General features: G+C 38.5%; 1 protein-coding gene across 2 annotated transcripts; it reads right to left on the reverse strand.

Annotated features, from left to right (window-relative positions):
- Nucleotides 1-1,620: 1,620 nt before the first annotated feature.
- On the reverse strand, nucleotides 1,621-5,790 carry LOC103974480 (uncharacterized). Of its 2 annotated transcripts, XM_065127959.1 has the most exons (7): nucleotides 5,547-5,790; nucleotides 4,481-4,660; nucleotides 3,942-4,390; nucleotides 3,597-3,867; nucleotides 2,143-3,091; nucleotides 2,026-2,080; nucleotides 1,621-1,939 (listed from the first exon to the last, which is right to left on the reverse strand). In XM_065127959.1, the coding sequence occupies exons 2-7, from the start codon at nucleotides 4,586-4,588 to the stop codon at nucleotides 1,864-1,866; spliced, it is 1,908 nt and encodes a 635-aa protein (XP_064984031.1). In that variant the 5' UTR covers nucleotides 4,589-4,660; nucleotides 5,547-5,790; the 3' UTR covers nucleotides 1,621-1,863. The 2 variants fall into 2 exon arrangements, with proteins under 2 accessions (XP_064984031.1, XP_064984030.1); XM_065127958.1 differs by having other exon boundaries at nucleotides 1,621-2,080.
- Nucleotides 5,791-20,328: the final 14,538 nt, after the last annotated feature.

Here is a 20,328-nt window from a genome sequence, read left to right on the forward strand (position 1 = left end):
TGAAAGAAATTAAATGCGGTAGCTTTTTTATCCCCGCCGTCGCCAAATTTAAAAGGAGCGGCACACCTACGCGGCCAGCCCGCCTGCGTCATGCTCCTCGGCTCCATGCTCTCCGAGACCACACCTGCGCGGCCAGCCCGCCTGCGTCATGCTCCTCGGCTCCATGCTCGCCGAGACCACACCCTCCTCGGCTCCATGCTCTCCGAGACCACACCTACGCGGCCAGCCCGCCTGCGTCGTGCTCCTCGGCTCCATGCTCGCCGAGACCACACCTATGCGGCCAGCCCGCCTGCGTCGTGCCCCTCGGCTCCATGCTCTCCGAGACCACACCTACACGGCCAGCCTGCCTGCGTCGTGCTCCTCGGCTCCATGCTCTCCGAGACCACGCCTACGCGGCCAGCCCACCTGCGTCGTGCTCCTCGGATGCATGTTTCCCGAGACCACACCTGCGCGGTCTGCCCGCCTACGTCGTGCTCCCGCCTGCGTCGTGCTCCTCGGCTGCATGTTCCCCGAGACCACACCTGCGCGGTCTGCCCACTTGCGTCGTGCTTCTTGGTCGCATGTTTCCCGAGACCACGTCGGCGCGGCCTGCCCACCATGTTCCACGGCCGAAACCACGACCCTCGCTCGGGTTCCCGACCGAGTTGCACTCCTCGGCCGCACACCGCCCGGAATCGCCGCTGCACGTCCGACCCTCCTTAGCTGCTAAAACGCACACACTCCCGACAACAAACCGGAGACCGCCTGGCAGACATAGTTTCCCAAAGTCGAAGCCATGCCTCGGACCTCCCCTTACATCGATCGAGGCATAGCTTCTTTCGGGGAGGGGAATATGATAGGGACAAAAATGGCGATCAGGTGCACCATGACGTCAACCACCCCTGGACGGCACACTGCCCCAGGGAGCGAGCATTAACACCGATTTAATGTGCGCCCACGTCGACCGTACCCAGACGACCTCACCGTCCGACCCCGCACGACCGGCCGAGGCAGGGGAAGGCGTCGACCACAGCTTGCCCATACCCTGCGGCAGCTCGGCCCTCCACACAACACCAACGGCAATGACAAACACCATCAGAGGTACGGTCCTGCTCCGGCAGGTTGGCACATCAGGTAACATCAAACTCACCTATAAATACCCCCGGGCTCCAAACGAAGGGGGACATGGACAAGCACACATAAGCACTTCTTCATCTAAACTCCACTCCATATCACTGATTTGATCGTTGGAGGGGTCGGGCCGAGCCGCCGACCCGACTTGTGTGCAGGTACTCGACCGAAGTCGCCTCCACCCGGCGTCGCGGCAAAGGCTTTCTTCCAACCAGACCCCCGCAACCGGTCGCCGCAAGATCCCGAGGGACGCAGCGCCTGATCCCCGCCATTCGGACCCCCCGAACTAGCCGCGACGGCCCCGAGGCCACGGCTAAAAAGGTTGTTTACCCCAACATAATCCATGCCTAATGCTATAGAATCGATGGATTCAACCATACATGATGAGAGAGTGCACCTGATACCAAAATTCTTGAGCATAAGTGTCACTCATGTTCTCTGATCTGCATACAGATTAATCCTGAGAGTAGTAAAACATGTCATGGACTTGGACATATTTCCACTTCATCAGACACAGCAAAAGAGAACATCTCCTAGATATAAAAAGGTAGAACCATCTACAATCTGAAACTAGTAACTTCAAATGTCATGCAAAGCAATGGAATACATGCAGGAAGAGTAAGTTCACAGTACTTACGTGCTACAGCAAGTGCTACAAAATCTGCATATCAGATCGAGTCCCATTTACCATAACCATCACCGCCATATGAAGGCGTTCGATTTCTCTTGTAAGTATAAGGTTTTGGAAGTCCATCATGAACGAGCATTTGATCTGTTGCCAAGCCTGAGTATGCAAAGGAATATGTACTCAAAGGAGGCTCTTGGGTACCTAAACGGGAATCGAAATACTGGTTATGTGTGGAGCTTCCAGATCTGCTTGGAAAGGATGTTCTTAAATCTGAAGGCAGGGAACACCTGTCGAAAGCAGGAATTCCTATTCCCGGGGAGTAAGTGTTGAAATGCTGCTTTCCTAGGGAAACACCAATTTCATTTGGGAAGTGAATCTTGTCAGCCGTCGATCCCGGTCCATACCTGGAAGGTAATTACTGAATTTCAATGCACCCATGGATTCCTTGGACACATATGGAATAATTGAACCACGACGATCACTTGTAGTGATGGCGTATCCAAGATGAGGATGGCCAGCTGCCAAACTTAATCCTGAACCATGGAATTCATGCTCTGAATTTTGTGACTGATGAGAATGGTCGGTTGGTATTCTGAACAGGCCAACAGAACAAACAGGAACTTTGGAAGATTCATCAGATACAACAGCCCTAACATGGTAGTTACTCGGTGCTGGTAAAGCCTTGATGGCTGGATCTGGCAAAGGCAACTTATGGAGCTCTTGTCTCAAGGAGTTCTTGGCATGCTGGAGAGCTTCGAGAACACCCCCCAAGCTGGTGGCAGCTGATGGAGATTGTTTCATGTAGGACAGATCATGAGTTGCTGATGATTCCCATTTAGGTCTCTCTCTCACGGGATCAGCAGTTGAAGGGCTTCCAATTGATGGTGAATTAATATGGCTATGTGCATGTAAATTGATATTGCTACTAGACCCGCTGTCAGAGTTTTGATTGACTTTCCCAAGTGGAGTTGAAATGGTGCTTACTTTTGTGGGAAGTGCAACCACAACAAGACCTTCAGTGTTGTTTTCTGCCACATGATTGCCATCAACACAAGCTTGAGAATCACTTCCAATCCCACATACAGGTAGATCAGTTGGCACGATGGCATTGGAGAATTCAATGATATTTACATCTTTGTCTCCATCAGCAGTTCGTTGATCTGCGCCATCTGATAATTTAAGCAGAGGATCATCAGATAGACATCCAGGTATGTCGGTCCTGGAGAAAGCACAAATACTTGATTTTGCCTCTTCATATTCATATGCTATTCTGTCAAAAAATGCAGATGACTCTTTCTGGGATTTCATATTAATTTCAGCTGCATGACACTGCTTCCCAGGTTCAAAGTGTTCCTAGATATCAAGATGAGAAAAAAAAGATTGACACAAAGTATAGACAAAAGGTATAATGCAATTAATAACGTACATTCAGTATGAGCATAGATTACATGAGTACCTGGAAATTTTGACTACAATCTGCAGCTTGTGATCAGAGCAATTATATAAAATATAGACAATAAAAGGTGGGATCAATGAACCAAGCACTAGTAAAAGTCTAATTTCATAACAAGAGAATGAATAACCAAAATTTATGCAGAAATTCCAACAAAGATAGAGGAGATCAAGTTTTTATTCTTAAACTTGGAACCAAGATTGACAAGGTCAGCTGATGGCTATTTCATCTAAGCGGACACACAATATATATATATATATATATATATATATATATATATATATATATATATATATATATATATATATCCCTTGCTTTTCTAGGTGTATTTGATAGCATCAAGCCTTAATGGTTAAAAAGAAAAAAGAAGAAGAGGGAGTATCTATCATATGTGGAAATGCATACCGTGTTTGAGTTTTTATTCTCATTGTATTTCTGTTCCCATTCTCTTTGAGCTTTTTCTTCTGCTTCATACTGACCAATGAGCTGGGCTTGCTCCTTTAAAACTCTCTCCATCTCTTCATCTCTCCCATTCCCAATTGCATAATGACTACCATCAGCTTCTTTCTCTTGAACATCTACAAAAGATGACTGACTTTCTGAAACATTCCCAGATAATTCAGGTTTGTGATCGTCAAGAATGTGATGATAATCACCCTTATCCTCAGCGGTTGATCTGGTGATGCAAAATTGTTGAACAAAATGAATTCATCTAAACAATGGAGATGCAGGAAGAATATCAAAGAATACCTCATTTCCTTTCGTTTTATCTTGCGGCATGACTTTCCCAAATTATACTTTGGGGAAGTTTCAACAGACGACCTCAAACTGATTCGTCTCTGCTTTGACCTAAATTGTTTGCCTTTTAGCTTTCGAGTGAAATCTGGGCTGCTACTACGGCTTTTCCATGATAAGCTCCCAACTTGGGAGGGAGAAACTTCATGCTCAGAAATTGATTGTGCATCCTCAACTTCAAGCCTCTCCCCTTTCGAGGCTGTCGAGGCTTCATCTTCTTTAAAAGCTTCATCACATTCTTTCCCATCACTAGGACTTCCATCTTTCTCAGAGCTAGAATCAACTGCCTCGGATAGATTGTTGCTCCCATTAATTTCTAGAATAGAGATGGCCTCCGTTGCTGCCTGTTCTGCTTTTCTCCTTTGGATACTCACGATCCTAAGCTGCTCCTCTAACTCCATGACCTAAACAGCAAATATTACCAAATGCAAACTAATTGCAGAAACACAGCAAAAAATCAACCACAAGAAATAACAACAGAAAAATATACTGACCCTTGTAGCCAACTGCTCAGATCTCTCCTTTGCAGCTTTAGAAACAGTTCTCTCGGAAAGCAATCTAGCACGAAGGAACTCGATGGTCATTGCTGTCGAGTCACCCATGATGTGTATCGGAGAAAACAGATCCACCTACAACCAGGTATAGCCTAGAGTCCCATTCAAAGTATCCTTTTCCTGCACAATGAACATAATATGATATGATCATGACAAGTAAGCCAACAAAAATGATGAAAATTAAATACTTTCTTGGAAAAAACAATTCATGATTTGATTTCCTAATCTGAAAGTATGCAAACAAATAATTGGAACAATAAACAAAGTATTTATTATTTGATTTGATTTGCAGTGATGCAAACGAAGTGCTTTCTTTTCGTTTGATAAGTATTTCCGTTTTGTCTTAAAAAATAAATAAATAGATCAAAATGCATCTTTCCTTTTTCTCAGGCCATTTCAATTAACTTGACCAGAGATGTTGAATAGTTGATCCGCTACGAGCCAAGGTCAAATTAAGTAGAGAGGAATGCAGATCCAACGATACTACCGGACTCCGGTTGCATATTTGAAGCTCCACGCCATCATATGATATGGCACCATACAATGTGCTTTGAGTCCCTGAGGAACTCATACCTGGCAGATCTAAATCATACATCAAAGAAGATAATATCCAAAGGATGTACTCCCAACTCCTACATTTCCCGGTTCCAAGAGCATGGTGCTGCATCTACCACTCTCGAAGAACAGAAGAAACACGGTCATATGAAGTAAGAGAGATAGCAAGTAAAAGAGAAAAAGTCCAAATAGCTTAAGTGAACTCCCAAACATAGCAGAACAATTAGAAACTCTCAATCCCTCCATAAGAACACTACAGATATCACATTGGCGGAGATGAAGGAGCAGAACCCTCACAAGCGACTAAAAAAGGACCACCTTTGACCCCAAAGCCCTAGTCAAACGAGCAAGGAAAACCCTCGAACCACTCCACGGGCCAAGTAACCAGTACAAGAATCTAAATTGGAGAAATAAAACAAAAGAGAGAAAAATTCGAGATCTATTTCACTACCTTCGATCCGTTGCTCCGGCTTCTGTCTCCTCCACTGCTGTTGGTGATGGTTTAGAGATCGCTCCGACTGGAATTGGCGGTCCTCATCCTCTCCTTCGTCGAACTCCTTGTTCTTCGTCGCCACCACCCTTGGCGGTGTCTTGTGCACAAGGCCAAGAGAAATCTCACACGGTGGTCGCCGCCATCGTTGGTGTCGTGCGAACTCTCAGCAACGGCTTCAGAAGAGCGTAGTTAAAGATGATGAGAAGCGGAAGACATGGTTGACGGACGACACCGTTGCTGTTCTTAATTTGTTTTTGTTTTTTGTTTTCATTTTGTTCAACGTTTATTTTCGGACAATTCAGGTGTCTTAGTGGATCCGATAGCCAAGAGATCGGACTACAATTTTGGGTTATCGGTGGTGTGCATCAGACAATACTCGAATCCGGTAAAATTATCGGATATGGATTTGGATCCGGTCGGATTCAAACCATTTCTTATTGAATCCACATTCGAGCCGAATCCGAGACAGTAGCAAAACTACGAGACATCAAAACTAGTGCCCTTGTGCATTAGGGCATGGATAGATCTTAATGGTGTTGATCACGATTATCAAATTTTTACGAATCTCAAAACTGATGATGGCCAAATGCTACCGACCATCTTTCGCATATCGTGCTGGCAATTATTTCCAATCTAAACTGCAACCCGACACGATGAGTGTGGTCGACGGGCGGGATGCACGCTATGGTATGAAGATGTCGGCATGATGGTATGTGGTAGAGTAGACATGATGACATCGAGTGAATCGGCTATCATTTGCGATGATGGCTATGATTCTTATGATCAAGCGGCCAATATAATATGATTCGGGTTGGGTCCGATTAATCGATCGGGTTGGTTCGAATTGGTTCGGTCGAACTCAACTCGAGTTGCACCGTAAGACCCGAACCGCCGTTAGATCCGTTGATTGTGCCTGGAGAAGTCCAATTCTACATGCTCTCGGAAGCTACGATAATAAGATCATATGATTGAAATGCTGCCAACGAACGATATGATTACACTCGGATCTGACACTTGGAGAGTCAACATGTTAAGTCCCATCAACATAAAAGCAAAATTAGCAGTGTTTGTCGCGTAAGGGTGTCACAAGCTTCACACAAGTGGTTTCATAAAGGGTAAACTTTCTCGAAAAAAGTATTTTTTAGGATTTTGTTTGGAAGTATCCTATTTACAGAATTCTAACCTAATATAGAAATATTATTTTTCTCTTTTTTTTTTTATTGGATCAGTCGATAGGCGAGTCGATTCAATTACAATATATTTATACTATGTTAAACTGTTTTCAAAAACACAAAAAAATATATTATAACATAGCATAACTTTTTTATACTGTATTATAATATTTTAGTAATATTTAAAAATATTACAACATAATATATTTTTATATTATTAAAAATACTATAATATAGTGTAAAAAAGTTCTAACTATATCGATTCACCTTATATATCGGTCCATAAGCTAAAACAAGAAGAAAAAAAAAAAAAGAAAGTAAGTTAGTTAGGGTATTTTAGATATTAGATAAAAAAATTTATTGTTACAAAATTTTGAAAATGGAGTCACTTTTCCAGAAAAGCCAAAAAGAAGCTTTTTTTTTTTTTACGAATTCATCATTTTATAAAGCCTTCGTAATAGTAAAAAAAAAACTTCCATAAGAATCTTAGAACTGAAAACATATATTACAAGTTATGATTGTAGAATAAAGGCACTTTAATCTGCAGCAAAATATTCAGTTCCTTTTTTCCACTCAGGATATCGTTTTATTATTATTATTATTATTATTATTATTATTATTATTATTATTATTATTATTATTATTATTATTATTATCCCTCTGTCTAAATAGCTCTATCTTGTTTTTTTTTTTTGTTCCATGCACAAAGAAGAATCCTCTCGTATGTAATCAATAGGAAGAACTTGAACTATTCCATTATATGTATTAATTTCAATATGATGGATAAGAACCATGTCCTTCGAAGCACATGCATTGCAATCATGCAGATTTCGTACTCCGTATCGATGTAAATTATAAATGCGCAATTTATGAATTGCCACGAGCAATTTCTCATGCGCACAGAGATTGTCGATTCGTACTCTGTGTGGGAGTACCATTCGATTTATAAACCCCCGCAATCATCCATGGGTATGAGAGTTAGTGATATTTTTCAGATATTAATGCCTATCACAATCTTGAGTAGTTGTGTTTATTTGATATAATTAAATGGATGAATTCTCGGATCGAGTTTTGTGTTTTCTCTTTTCATATTTTCAAAAAGTGGTTGATTGAATTATAATCCTCTAAATATTCCTGACAAGATAATTGAAATAGATACATTATATTATATAGATTGATTTATAGCGTGAATCAGTTGTCACTATATTATAAATGGAATAATATATGTTATGATGTTTTTTAATAGATTTATAATATATTTTTTACACCTCCATCAGAATTCTATAAAACCTATTCAAAATAATATAATTGAGGCTAATACATTCAAAACCCAAATACCCTTATATACAAAGTGGGTATCCTTATTAGTTTAGGAAGACTTATATTAGTTAAAGAGTATTTCTGTTTACTATGTTTTCGAAAAAAAAAAATTGTAAATGAAAGTAGATTAGATTTTCCCAAAAAATCTCGCTGCTATTGAGAAAAATTCTTTCTCCACCTGTATAAATAGAGAGAACATCTTAATGAGGAACATAGCTTCTTCTACTATTTATATCTTCTATCTTCTTCGTTTAATTCTTTACATGGTATCAGAGCTACTTGCTCTAAGCAAGCTCTCTTCTCGTTGTCTCGTCAGCAGAGGTGCTCGATGCCGACGTTGCCACTTTGCGCTGGTGCCTCTAGCACTGCAGACACCGGTGCTTCTTCCCTCACCGACGTTGTTGCTCCATCCTTGCTAGCAACAACAAACCACCTCCCTGCAATCGTTGCTAATCCAATCTCCAAATCTGATTCCGCTGAGACTCTGTCATCGACCACCGAATCACTACCGGTAGATCTCCCTATCGTAGCCCTTGTTCACGATAGACTTCCCCTGTTTTTTTGGTTCCTGCAAATCAACGGAGTGACGACCAATTCTTCATGGTCATCCTCACTCTAGCGGTGACCTCCCGCTGCAGCCCTGCGACCGCTTCCTGGTCGGAGTCCACCGTCTCCCCTTGGGTCGCAGTCGCGATCGCTCGACCATCCCTCCTCGCAGTGACGTCTCCGCCCCTCGATCGCACCACAACAGCTTCATCTCAACCAATACTTAGTGAACAACGATTGTCTGTAACCGTTATTATTAAATATCTAATTTAATAATAATATAACTGTTATCATTAAGATTAATAATTCATTATCATGAATTTCTTCATTAATTATGGTTTAAATGATTTCAGTTTTTTATTCTTTAAACATGAAACGATTATTATTAAATTAAATATTTAATATCATTAAAGTTCTTCGTTATGGTCCAAACATTACAAATCTGAATTAATTCTTGAACATTATGATTTGGTGATAATAAATATTCTTGGTGGGAGAACATCTATATATATGAGGATTTTGGTCCTTGAGCTCAATCATCTCTTTGAAGCAAAAGGCTTTCCTACACCATCTAAGGCGAGAGTTCTGAGCCGAGAAGTACCAAAGTTTAAGAAGAAACCTCTGCAGAAATTCTTGACGACAATGGTTGGAGGTACGCTATTTCGTTTCCGTATTACTTTTATTGTGTTTCTATTACAATGATTTAGAAACACAAGTTGGCTTCAATGATTTCTTACATTTGGTATCAGAGCCTTTTGACCTCTGCCTTGATACGAAAGAGTTTTCATTTTTATGCCATGAAAATTGTTTGATTTTGGTTTCTTCTTGGAAACTTCTTGATATATTTTATTGAAAATCATGAGGAAATATCATTTTCAATATTTTTATCGGTAAAATGCTCATATTATGTATGCATATTTAGTTATATTAAATTATGCTTATGAGCAAATTTTTTATGTTTAAAATGTCTAGTGATCCATATAATCTTAATTAATTAAGAATTAGCCATAGCATTCTTAATTAATTAAAATTATATATAAAGTTAAAATAAGGATCACATAAGTAATTAGACATCATATTGTGATTGATTATATTTCGTATAATAATTGTTATCCCATAGGATCTTTTATTATATTTAATATAATTAATCAGGATAAAATATCAGATTATTTTCATAATTTACCCACAGGGATTATGAATTGGAATATAATTTGATAGTTTTATCATAAAGACCATATGAATCTATTTGAATTAAGAATTTAGCCCACATGCAATTTTTATATCATGAGATTCATATTTTTGGCATGTTTCACATTGGTAAAACATGTAATTTAGTCTATTAAGCTTCAAATTTTGACATAAGCATGTTTGATTTTATGCAGTTTCTCAAACTGTTAATTTCTCTGATATTTGATGTGATATTCCTGAACTTAATGGTGATAACTATAAGATATGGAAGGAGAGGGTTCTCCTCCATTTAGGGTGGATGGATATCGATTATGCTATCAGGAAAGATGAATCACCTATAGTCACTAATACCAGCACTCCAACTGAGATCACGTTATATGAACGATGGGAGCGATCCAATCGGCTCAGCGTGATGTTTATCAAAACTAAGATGACTGTTGGCATACGTGGTTCTGTTGACCAGCATGAAAATGTCCGAGACTTGCTAAAAGCTATTGATGAACAATTCATCACTTCGGATAAGGCACTAGCAATTACCCTTATTATGAAATTTTCATCCCTTAAACTCACCAACATAAAGGGTGTGCGTGAGCACATAATGCAAATGCAAGATATTACGGCTCAACTTAAGAAACTTGAGGTTAATATGTCAGAATCTTTCTTGGTGCACTATATTATGAACACCCTTCCACCTCAATATAGCCCTTTTAAAATTTCATACAATACACATAAGGACAAATGGTCAATTAATGAATTAATGACCATGTGTGTTCAAGAAGAAGAGAGGCTAATGATGGAATTGGGTAAGAGTGCATTGGTAGTAACCACTCGAGGGAAAAACAAAGCAGACAAACATCAAGCCAATCAGAAAGCTCATCAGCAAGGAAAAGGTAAAATACCACCCCAAGCTGATATCAAGAAAGAAGCAAGGTGTTTCTTTTGTAAAAGAAAAGGACACATGAAGAAGGAATGCACGAAATTCCAACAATGGCTTGAAAAGAAAGGTAAACCAACCTCATATGTATGTTATGAATATAATATGGTCAATGTTAATATTAACACCTGGTGGATTGACTCTGGATCAACAATCCATATTGCAAACTGTTTGCAGAGTGTGCAAAACCTAAGGAAGCCAGTAGGAAGTAAGCAAAGCATCTTATCAGGAAATAAGATAGGCTCACACGTGGAAGCAATTGGAACATGCATTTTAACTTTAAGTAGTGGTTTTGTTTTAAAATTGGAAAGAACCTTTTATGTACCAAGTTTCTCACGAAACTTAATTTCTATTTCCAGACTCGTACCATTTGGGTATTCCTTTAATTTTAAAGATACATCATTTCGTTTATTACATAAATCTGATTGTGTTGGGAATAGTATTTTGTTTGATGGTCTTTACCGTATTTTATTACAAAATGATAATACTCAAAGTTCAATGCATGTTCACGCTGACATTAAAAGGTGTAATATTAATGAGGACTCCTCTATATTATGGCATCGGAGATTATGACATATCTCCATAGAGAGAATTAAGAGATTAGTTAAAGATGGGGTACTTAGTACTCTTGATTTTACTAATTTTAAGACTTGTGTGGACTGTATTAAGGGAAAGCAGACCAATAAGTCCAAAAAGGGTGCTAATAGAAGTTCAGACTTATTAGAGATAATTCATACTGATATATGTTGTCCAGACATGGACATACATGGTTAGAAATACTTCATCTCTTTTATAGATGATTACTCACGAGATATGTATATATATTTGCTTCATAACAAAAATGAAGCATTGGATGCCTTCAAAGTCTTTAAGACTGAAGTTGAGAACCAATGTGGTAAGCAAATTAAAATTGTGAGATCAGATCGGGGTGAAGAATACTATGGTAGATATACTGAAAATGGACAAGCACATGGTCCTTTTGCTAAGTTTCTTCAAGAACATAGGATTATTGCCCAATACACTATGCCTGGTTCTCCAAACCAATAGTGTTGTAGAAAGAAGAAACCGAACATTATTGGACATGGTGCGGAGTATGCTTAGCAACTCCAGTCTTCCTAAGTTCTTGTGGACTGAAGCACTAAAGACGGTTGTGTATATATTAAACCGAGTTCCAACCAAGGTTGTCCAAAAGACACCATTTGAACTATGGAAAGGTTGGAAACCGAGTTTGCGACATATACGCATTTGGGGATGTCCGTCTGAAGTCAGGATATATAATCCACAAGAGAAGAAACTGGACCCGAGGACTGTTAGTGGGTATTTCATTGGATATGTCGAAAAGTCCAAAGGTTACAGGTTCTATTGTCCATCTCACACAACTAGGATTGTGGAATCAAGAAACGCTAAATTTCTTGAGGATGATGTGATTAGTGGGAGCAATCATTTCAAGAACATAGTTTCCGCACATGATCATATAGAATCTCAACCTTCCACATCAAATGATAGATTGGTTATAGTTCATAGCACTCCTCAAGTACAAACTAGTGCTGAACAACTAATCATTGAAATTCCACAAGTTATTGATAGTATTCTAATAGATCAAGCAGTTCAGAAATTACAACAAGCTCCTGAACAACTAGTTGAACCACAAGTTCCTCAAGGAACCATTGGTACAACATTAAGAATATCTACTAGAAATAAAAGATCAGCAATTCCTAGTGATTATGTTGTATATCTACAAGAATCTGATTATATTATTGGAGCCAAAAATGATCCTGAAACATTTTCACAAGCCATGAGTTGTAAAGAGTCAAATTTATGACATGATGCCATGAAAGAAGAGATGAATTCCATGATGAGCAATGGAGTTTGGGATCTTGTAGAGTTGCCTAATGAAGCAAAGGCTATTGGTTGCAAATGGGTCTTTAAAACTAAGAAAGATTCGTTAGGCAACATTGAGAGATACAAGGCAAGACTTGTTGCAAAGGGATTTACTCAAAAAGAGGGAATCGATTATATGGAGACGTTTTCTCCTGTATCTAAGAAAGATTCTCTACGTATAATTTTGGCATTAGTTGCTCATTTTGACCTTGAATTACAACAAATGGATGTGAAAACGACATTTCTTAAAAGAGATCTAGAGGAAGAGATTTATATGAAAAAACCTAAAGGTTTCTCCTCTAGTGTTGGTGAACACTTGGTTTGCAAGCTTAGGAAGTCTATATACGGCTTAAAACAAGCCTCCCGCCAATGGTATTTTAAATTTCATGAAGTGATTTCTTCATTCGGATTTGTTGAAAATCCCATGGATCAATGCATATACCAGAAGGTTAGTGGGAGTAAAATATGTTTCCTTGTTTTATACGTAGATGATATTTTGCTTGCAACCAACGATAAGGGTTTGCTGCATGAGGTGAAACAATTCCTTTCTAAAAATTTTGACATGAAGGATATGGGTGAAGCATCTTATGTCATTGGCATTAAGATCTATAGAGATAGACTTTGAGACATTTTAGGTCTATCACAAGAAACCTATATTGATAAACTTTTAGAAAGATTTCGGATGAAGGATTGTTCACCAAGTATTGCTCCCATTGTGAAAGGTGATAGGTTCAATTTGAACCAATGCCCAAAGAACAACTTTGAAAGGGAATCAATGAAAAACATCCCATATGCTTTTGTCGTAGGAAGCCTTATGTATGCTCAGGTCTATACAAGACCTGATATTGCATTTATTGTGGGGATGCTAGGTCGATATCAGAGTAATCTAGGTATGGACCACTGGAGAGCTACAAAGAAAGTGATGAGGTATCTACAAGGAACCAAAGATTACATGCTTATGTATAGACATACATACATTCTAGATGTGATTGGTTACTCAGATTCAGACTTTACCGGTTGTGTTGATTCACGTAAATCAACATCAGGATATATTTTTATGATGGCCGGTGGAGCTATTTCTTAGAGAAGCGCTAAGTAGACCTTGACTGCTACTTCTACCATGGAAGCTGAGTTTGTCTCCTGTTTTGAGGCTACTTCACATGGTGTATGGATTAAGAGTTTCATTTCTGGGCTTAGAATCATGGATTCTATTTCTAAGCCATTAAGAATTTTCTGTGACAATTCAGTCGCTGTCTTTATGGCTAAAAACAATAAAAGTGGAAATCGAAATAAACACATCGACATTAAGTATTTAGCCATAAGAGAACGTGTAAAGGAAAAGAAAATGGTCATTGAGCATATTAACACTGAATTAATGATTGCTGATCCTTTGACTAAAGGCATACCACCTCTGAAATTTAAGGATCATGTAGAGAAAATGGGACTTGGTTCCACTTTTTAATGATATTGAAACTCTTATATATTGTGAAATTTTCTCATTCATGTGCACATTATTTTGAGAAAATATATTGTTACTGGACCAAGAATAAACATAAGGTTTATTCATTAAGTAATATTACCATATTAAGATTAAGAAACTAAATACATCATGATACATGGATGATAATACTCGCTTTTAGAGGATTTATCGCTATGATTCGTGTATTTATTTCTTAAGAAAATTATTTGAGAAAGATTAATTCAAATTATTAAGATAAACGTATGGACCAAGTGGGAGAATGTAACCGTTATTATTAAATATCTAATTTAATAATAATATAACTGTTATCATTAAGATTCATAATTCATTATCATGAATTTCTTCATTAATTATGGTTTAAATGATTTCAGTTTTTTATTCTTTAAACATGAAACCGTTATTATTAAATTAAATATTTAATATCATTAAAGTTCTTCATTATGGTCTAAACGTTACAAATCTGAATTAATTCTTGAACGTTATGATTTGGTGATAATAAATGTTCTTGATGGGAGAACATCTATATATATATGAGGATTTTGGTCCCTAGGCTCAATCATCTCTTTGAAACGAAAGACTTTCCTACGCCATCTAAGGTGAGAGTTCTGAGCCGAGAAGTACCAAAGTTCAAGAAGAAACCTCTGCAGAAATTCTTGACGACAATGGCTGGAGGTATGCTATTTCATTTCCGCATTAGTTTTATTGTGTTTCTATTACAATGATTTAGAAACACTAAGTTGGCTTCAATGATTTCATTAACGCAGCACTTGTGGCTGCTGGTATCAGATCGCACCCGCTGCCGCAGCCATTCGCTGCAGCCTAACACAACATTTGCGGTTGCTGGTATCAGATCACACCCGCTGTCGCAGCCATTCGCTGTAGCCTACCACAGCACTTACGGCTGCTGGTATCAGATCGCACCCGCCGCAGCAGCAATATTCAGACGATGGTGGTGCCACCATTGCTGTAGTCGTTGTTGCTTGCAGCAGCCTCAACAACAACAATAGTGGTAGCATTAAGACTTGTCAAGGAGAAACCATCATACGACAAATACAAGATTCCTGAAGGAGGCCTTCTCGCAGCAGAATAGAACTGCTCTTCCTGCAACCCATCTCAGTCGCTACGCCCACTGCATCGACACTTCTTCCAGCCTGATGACCACGCGCCACTGCATCTAAAACCCTAAGACTAAGCCACCACGAAAGCAGCGTCGTCTTCTGCTCCGATCAAGCGCCTCTTGCAGCGGCTGGAATAGCTGGTGTAGTTGTGGACGCCGCAATAGTAGCACCTTGCTGCGTTGCATCTTGCTGCGTCGCTGGCACGAGTCCCGCAAACACTACTGCAACCTCATTCCCCATGCTTTCGACTACTACATCTTGCTGTGTTGCATCTTGCTGCGCTTTGCTGCTGCTTGTCGCTAGCCTCTTGTCACTGCTGCCATCCAGCGAAAGCGTGGTGGGCTCCTGTGCTCACCTATATTCTCCTCTACACAGTTAGGACACTCATCTCTTCTTTCGGCGGATGTGCTTCTTCCATCTGTTTCAGTTGTGCACCAGCTATGATCAATATCCCCGGAGAATTTAGTCCAGTACTAAATTCAACTCACAAATTGTGGCTATGTCAAGATCGTCTCATCCTCTAAGCTATTCACTACTGCAGAAGCATGGTATAAGCTGCAAACAACCTTGGTGAATTGTTCATGTATTCGCAATCTCATTCTTCTATCCAGTCTAATAAAAACAAAATAAGAGGGAAGTACTATCGCTGATTATCTATAAAATATCAAAGTTATTATCGATGACTTAGGTTTGATATGTCATTCTCTATGTGACGAAGAAGTCATCATCCATACCCTTAATGGCCTCAAAGACTAGTACAAGGAATTGGTAGCCGCAATTCGGGTGACTACACCAACTACTAGCAAACCCAATTGGATTGTGGACTCTAGCGCTTCCCATCACATCACCTCTGATCTTCAGAATTTGTTTATCTATAACAACTCTAGTGGGAATAAAGATATCATCATAGATGACGATAAAGGACTTCCTATAACTCATACTGGTTCCACAATACTTAATTCTGATACTACAACCTTTACACTTGATTATGTTCTATGTGCCCCTCATATTAAACGTAACCTTATTTCTGTTTCTCAATTTTGCAAACACAACAATGCTTCAATTGAATTCTTTTCTGATTCATTTCTTATCAAGGACTTGAGTATGGGGAGGGGGGGCATCCTTAGTCCAAGGCCCGAATAGAGGCAACATTTACGAATGACTGTCAGCTCCATAAATAACCCAACCCATTGCTCACTCTTCAGTGCAGCTCCAATTGATGTGTGGCATCATCGTTTTGATCATCCCTCGTCCCTTATCCAGCAAAAATTACTTTCTCATTACTCTCTTCTTATTTTTAAATCAAGTAGTTCTATAACGTATTGTGATGCATGTCTTAGTAATAAAAGTCATCGATAGCCCTTTAGCACATCTTCCATATTATGCTCTAAACTGTTTGAAATTATTTATACCGTTGTTTGGGGCCTACTCTAATCATTTCTTTTGACAAATTCAAATTTTATATCATTTTTGTAGATTACTTCACTAAGTACATATGATTCTATCCTCTTCATCATAAATATGAAGTGTCCATAATCTTTATCAACTTTCGAAAGTTGGTCGAAAACTACTTTTAGTCTATCATTAAAATAGTTTACTTTGATGGTGGAGGTGAATATCAAGCCCTTACATCCTATCTCTCAGCTTATGATATACAACACCTCAAATCACCCCTGCATACTCCTCAAATAGTTAGCTCTACCGAATGTAAACTTTGGCATATAGTTGAAACTGGCTTCACACTTCTACATCAGGCCTCTATGCCTTCTACTTTTTGGACAACAGCCTTTCAAACTACATTCTACCTTATTAATCGAATGCTTACGCTAGTCCTATAATACTAGTCCTCATTTGAAATACTGTTTTACAAACGTCCAAACATTCATATACTCAAAGTATTTGACTGTCTATATTATCCATGGTTACATTCCTATGCCTCCCATAAGATAACATCAAGATCTAAGCTTTGCATCTTTAGGATATTCTCTTAAACATAATGCTTTCCGATGTTATAATCCTCATACTCACAAAATCTTTATATCACGTCACATTATTTTTGTTGAGTATCTTTTCTTCCTAAAACCATAAGTCTCTCGCCATGCGAACGACTCCAATAAACATTCCTTACTAGAATATACCTCCGATCCAATCGGACGAGCCTCCTATGACACCATCCAATTCCTCCCCTCAAGATCCACACTCTACTATTCCTCTAGTTTAGTAATTGCCTATTCCCTCTATTACTACTCCACTCATTTCATCTCAAATTGATGAGGTACTATGCTTAGAAACACAACCATTGTCTTTACCTTCTTCTAGACTAAGTGACACTAAGGTACCTCAACCCGACCCGGGCTGTGTCAATGACTCTCCACCGCTTATTCCAACAATACAATCTCATAATCCTAAAGCCTCCAAACATCCTATGACAACATGCTCCAAGAGTGATATTTTCAAATCACATCAAGTCCTTGACCTACATGCTATCACAGAATCATCATATAATACCATTGAACTCACTACCTTTACTCAAGCTTAAAAATTTTCACACTGGCGTAATGCCATGTGTGAGAAATATGATACCCTCCTCCATAACTCAACATGAAACATAGTACCCTTTTATCATACATAAAACATCATCGGGTGTAAGTGGGTCTTTCGAATTAAGCAGAACCTAGATGGATCTGTTGCTTGATATAAAGCATGTCTCGTCACCAAAGGGTTTCATCAACGACCTAGAGTTGATTTCACTAAGACATTTAGTACCGTTGTTAAGCCCACAATAATCTGACTTATCCTAAGTTTGACCATCACTAAAGGCTAACAATTACGATAATTGAATATTAATAATACCTTTTTACACGGGACTCTAGCTGAAGATGTTTTTATGTAACAACCTCCTGGTTTCATTCATCCTCAGTATCAAAAATATGTTTAAAAACTTCAAAAAGCTATTTATGGACTTCGTCAGGCTCCAAGAGCCTGGTACACTGCACTTGGCTCATTTTTTACTTTAGTTGGCTTTATTAACTCCAATACCTTATTATTTCTACGACAACAACTTGGAGGCACAATATATATTCTGGTGTATGTGGATGACATTATTGTCACAGGCAATAATCCTATAGAGATCCAAGCATTCATTAAGCAATTGACAGATCGATTCTTTCTTAAAGATCTAGGAACCTTGAACTACTTTTTGGGCGTAGAAGCAACATACACATCTTCAAGTCTTTTTCTCTCACAAAGAAAGTACATTCAAAATTTATTATCAAAGACTAACATGTAGGACGCAAATGCAGTTATAACTCCCCTATCTACTAGTGAATCTCTCAAATTATCTGATGAAAGTCCTACTACGAAACACACTCAATACCGACAAGTAGTTGGCTCTTTAGCTCTTACCCATCCAGACATCTCATTTGCCATTAACAAATTATCACAATTTATACAGCGGCCATCTACTATACACTGGTCTGTAGTCAAACGAATCTTACGATATCTTAAAGGGACCCTCAATTATAGTCTCTTTCTCCGTAAATACTCTCTACTTTATCTTCATGCCTTTGCCGATGCTGATTGGGCAGGTAACTTTGATGATAGAACATCCATATCAGGGTATATTATCTTCCTTGGAGCTAATCCAATCAGTTGGAGTTCTAAGAAGCAAAAGACAGCCGTACGGTCTACAACTGAAGCTGAATACTGTGCCATCGCCACTACATAACTCAATTAGGTCATAAATCTACTCAAGGAACTCAACATCAATTCCACTCCTTTTTCTACAATATATTGTGATAATGTCGGAGCTATCTATCTATGCGCCAATCCGATGTTCCATTACTGTATAAAACATATTGCTATCGACTTCCACTTCGTGCGAGATCAAGTCATCCGACGTCAACTATGTATTTCTCATGTATATACGTTTGATCAATTAGCAAACTCACTCACAAAGCCTCTCGTTCATAAACTCTTTGCATTATATCGGTCTAAAATTGATATCCTTGATAGGAGTACCATCTTGTAGGGGCATGATAGCATATAAGATTTTCTCAATTGTATAAGGAAATCTCACTACTCCGTTGAGGGAAATCCTCCCTCATAACCTGTATAAATAGGGAGAACATCTTAACGAGGAACATAGCTTCTTATGTCATTTCTATCTTTTATCTTCTTTATTTAATTTCTTACGATAAACCTAAAAAAAAAAAATTGAGGAAAATAGGACATAACCATAATTCATATTTTCAAATGGTATCCAATTTATGGAGTGAATCAATCAATTGTCACTATACTAGGAACAGATTTATAATATTTTTTTACACATTCATCAAAACACTATGAAATATATTAAAAAATTATAACTAAGGCTAATGGATTTAAAACTCAAATCATCTCATATATAACAACAGAGTTTCAAATATGTATCCTTAGTGGGCTTAGTAATAACAATTAATAAATAAAAAGACTTTTATCTTAGTTTTATCCAAGCAGTTGTTTACTTCATAAACAATCCCAACATAACGGTGAAGTTTTACTCCCTTTCTTTTGAAGCCGACTAATTTTATTCATCAAAATTAATTGTTTGTAGTACATAATTTTCATTTATATCTATTCTACATTTGATTAAGTTATATTTTATTTTAATTTAACTAGATGAATTTTCAGAAAAGCCTCTCTTTATATTTTTTCGAAGAGATTTTTTTTTCATATTTCTCAAAAATATACCATGCTTTATCATAATCTTTGAAATATCATCTTATGATAAGATAATTGGAGTAGGTAATTATATTCTATGGACCAGCCTAATTTCTCAATTACTATTTTTGAATAGGTTTTAGTATTTTTTTTCAAAAAACTATAAGCATATTTAAAACGTCATGCATGCGCTTACAGTCGTGTTCGCTGTCCGAGCTGACACAGGTGGGGGGTCCTGTCTCGATCGAGATAGGCGCCAGTCCATGGGAGGGATCGAGTACTTTCAGAGATATGTTTGCCCTCGCTATTCCCATGATGTCATAAGATGTGGCTCGGAAACGCTGTCACCTGCCTCGTGAGAGACAGGCGAGGTCTCCTTCTAAGACACTTTTCGTGCCCG

Source organism: Musa acuminata, chromosome BXJ2-10 (genome assembly GCF_036884655.1).
Source record: "Musa acuminata AAA Group cultivar baxijiao chromosome BXJ2-10, Cavendish_Baxijiao_AAA, whole genome shotgun sequence".
NCBI classification, from domain to species: domain Eukaryota; kingdom Viridiplantae; phylum Streptophyta; class Magnoliopsida; order Zingiberales; family Musaceae; genus Musa; species Musa acuminata.

Bases quoted from the DNA above. Each gene is read 5' to 3' on its own strand.
- LOC103974480 (XM_065127958.1), bottom strand. From the start codon at position 4,588: ATGGGTGACTCGACAGCAATGACCATCGAGTTCCTTCGTGCTAGATTG. The intron at 4,391-4,480 runs GTCAGTATATTT...TTTGCTGTTTAG, and splicing joins CTGAGCAGTTGGCTACAAGG to GTCATGGAGTTAGAGGAGCA. The intron at 3,868-3,941 runs GTATTCTTTGAT...TTGCATCACCAG, and splicing joins ATAAAACGAAAGGAAATGAG to ATCAACCGCTGAGGATAAGG.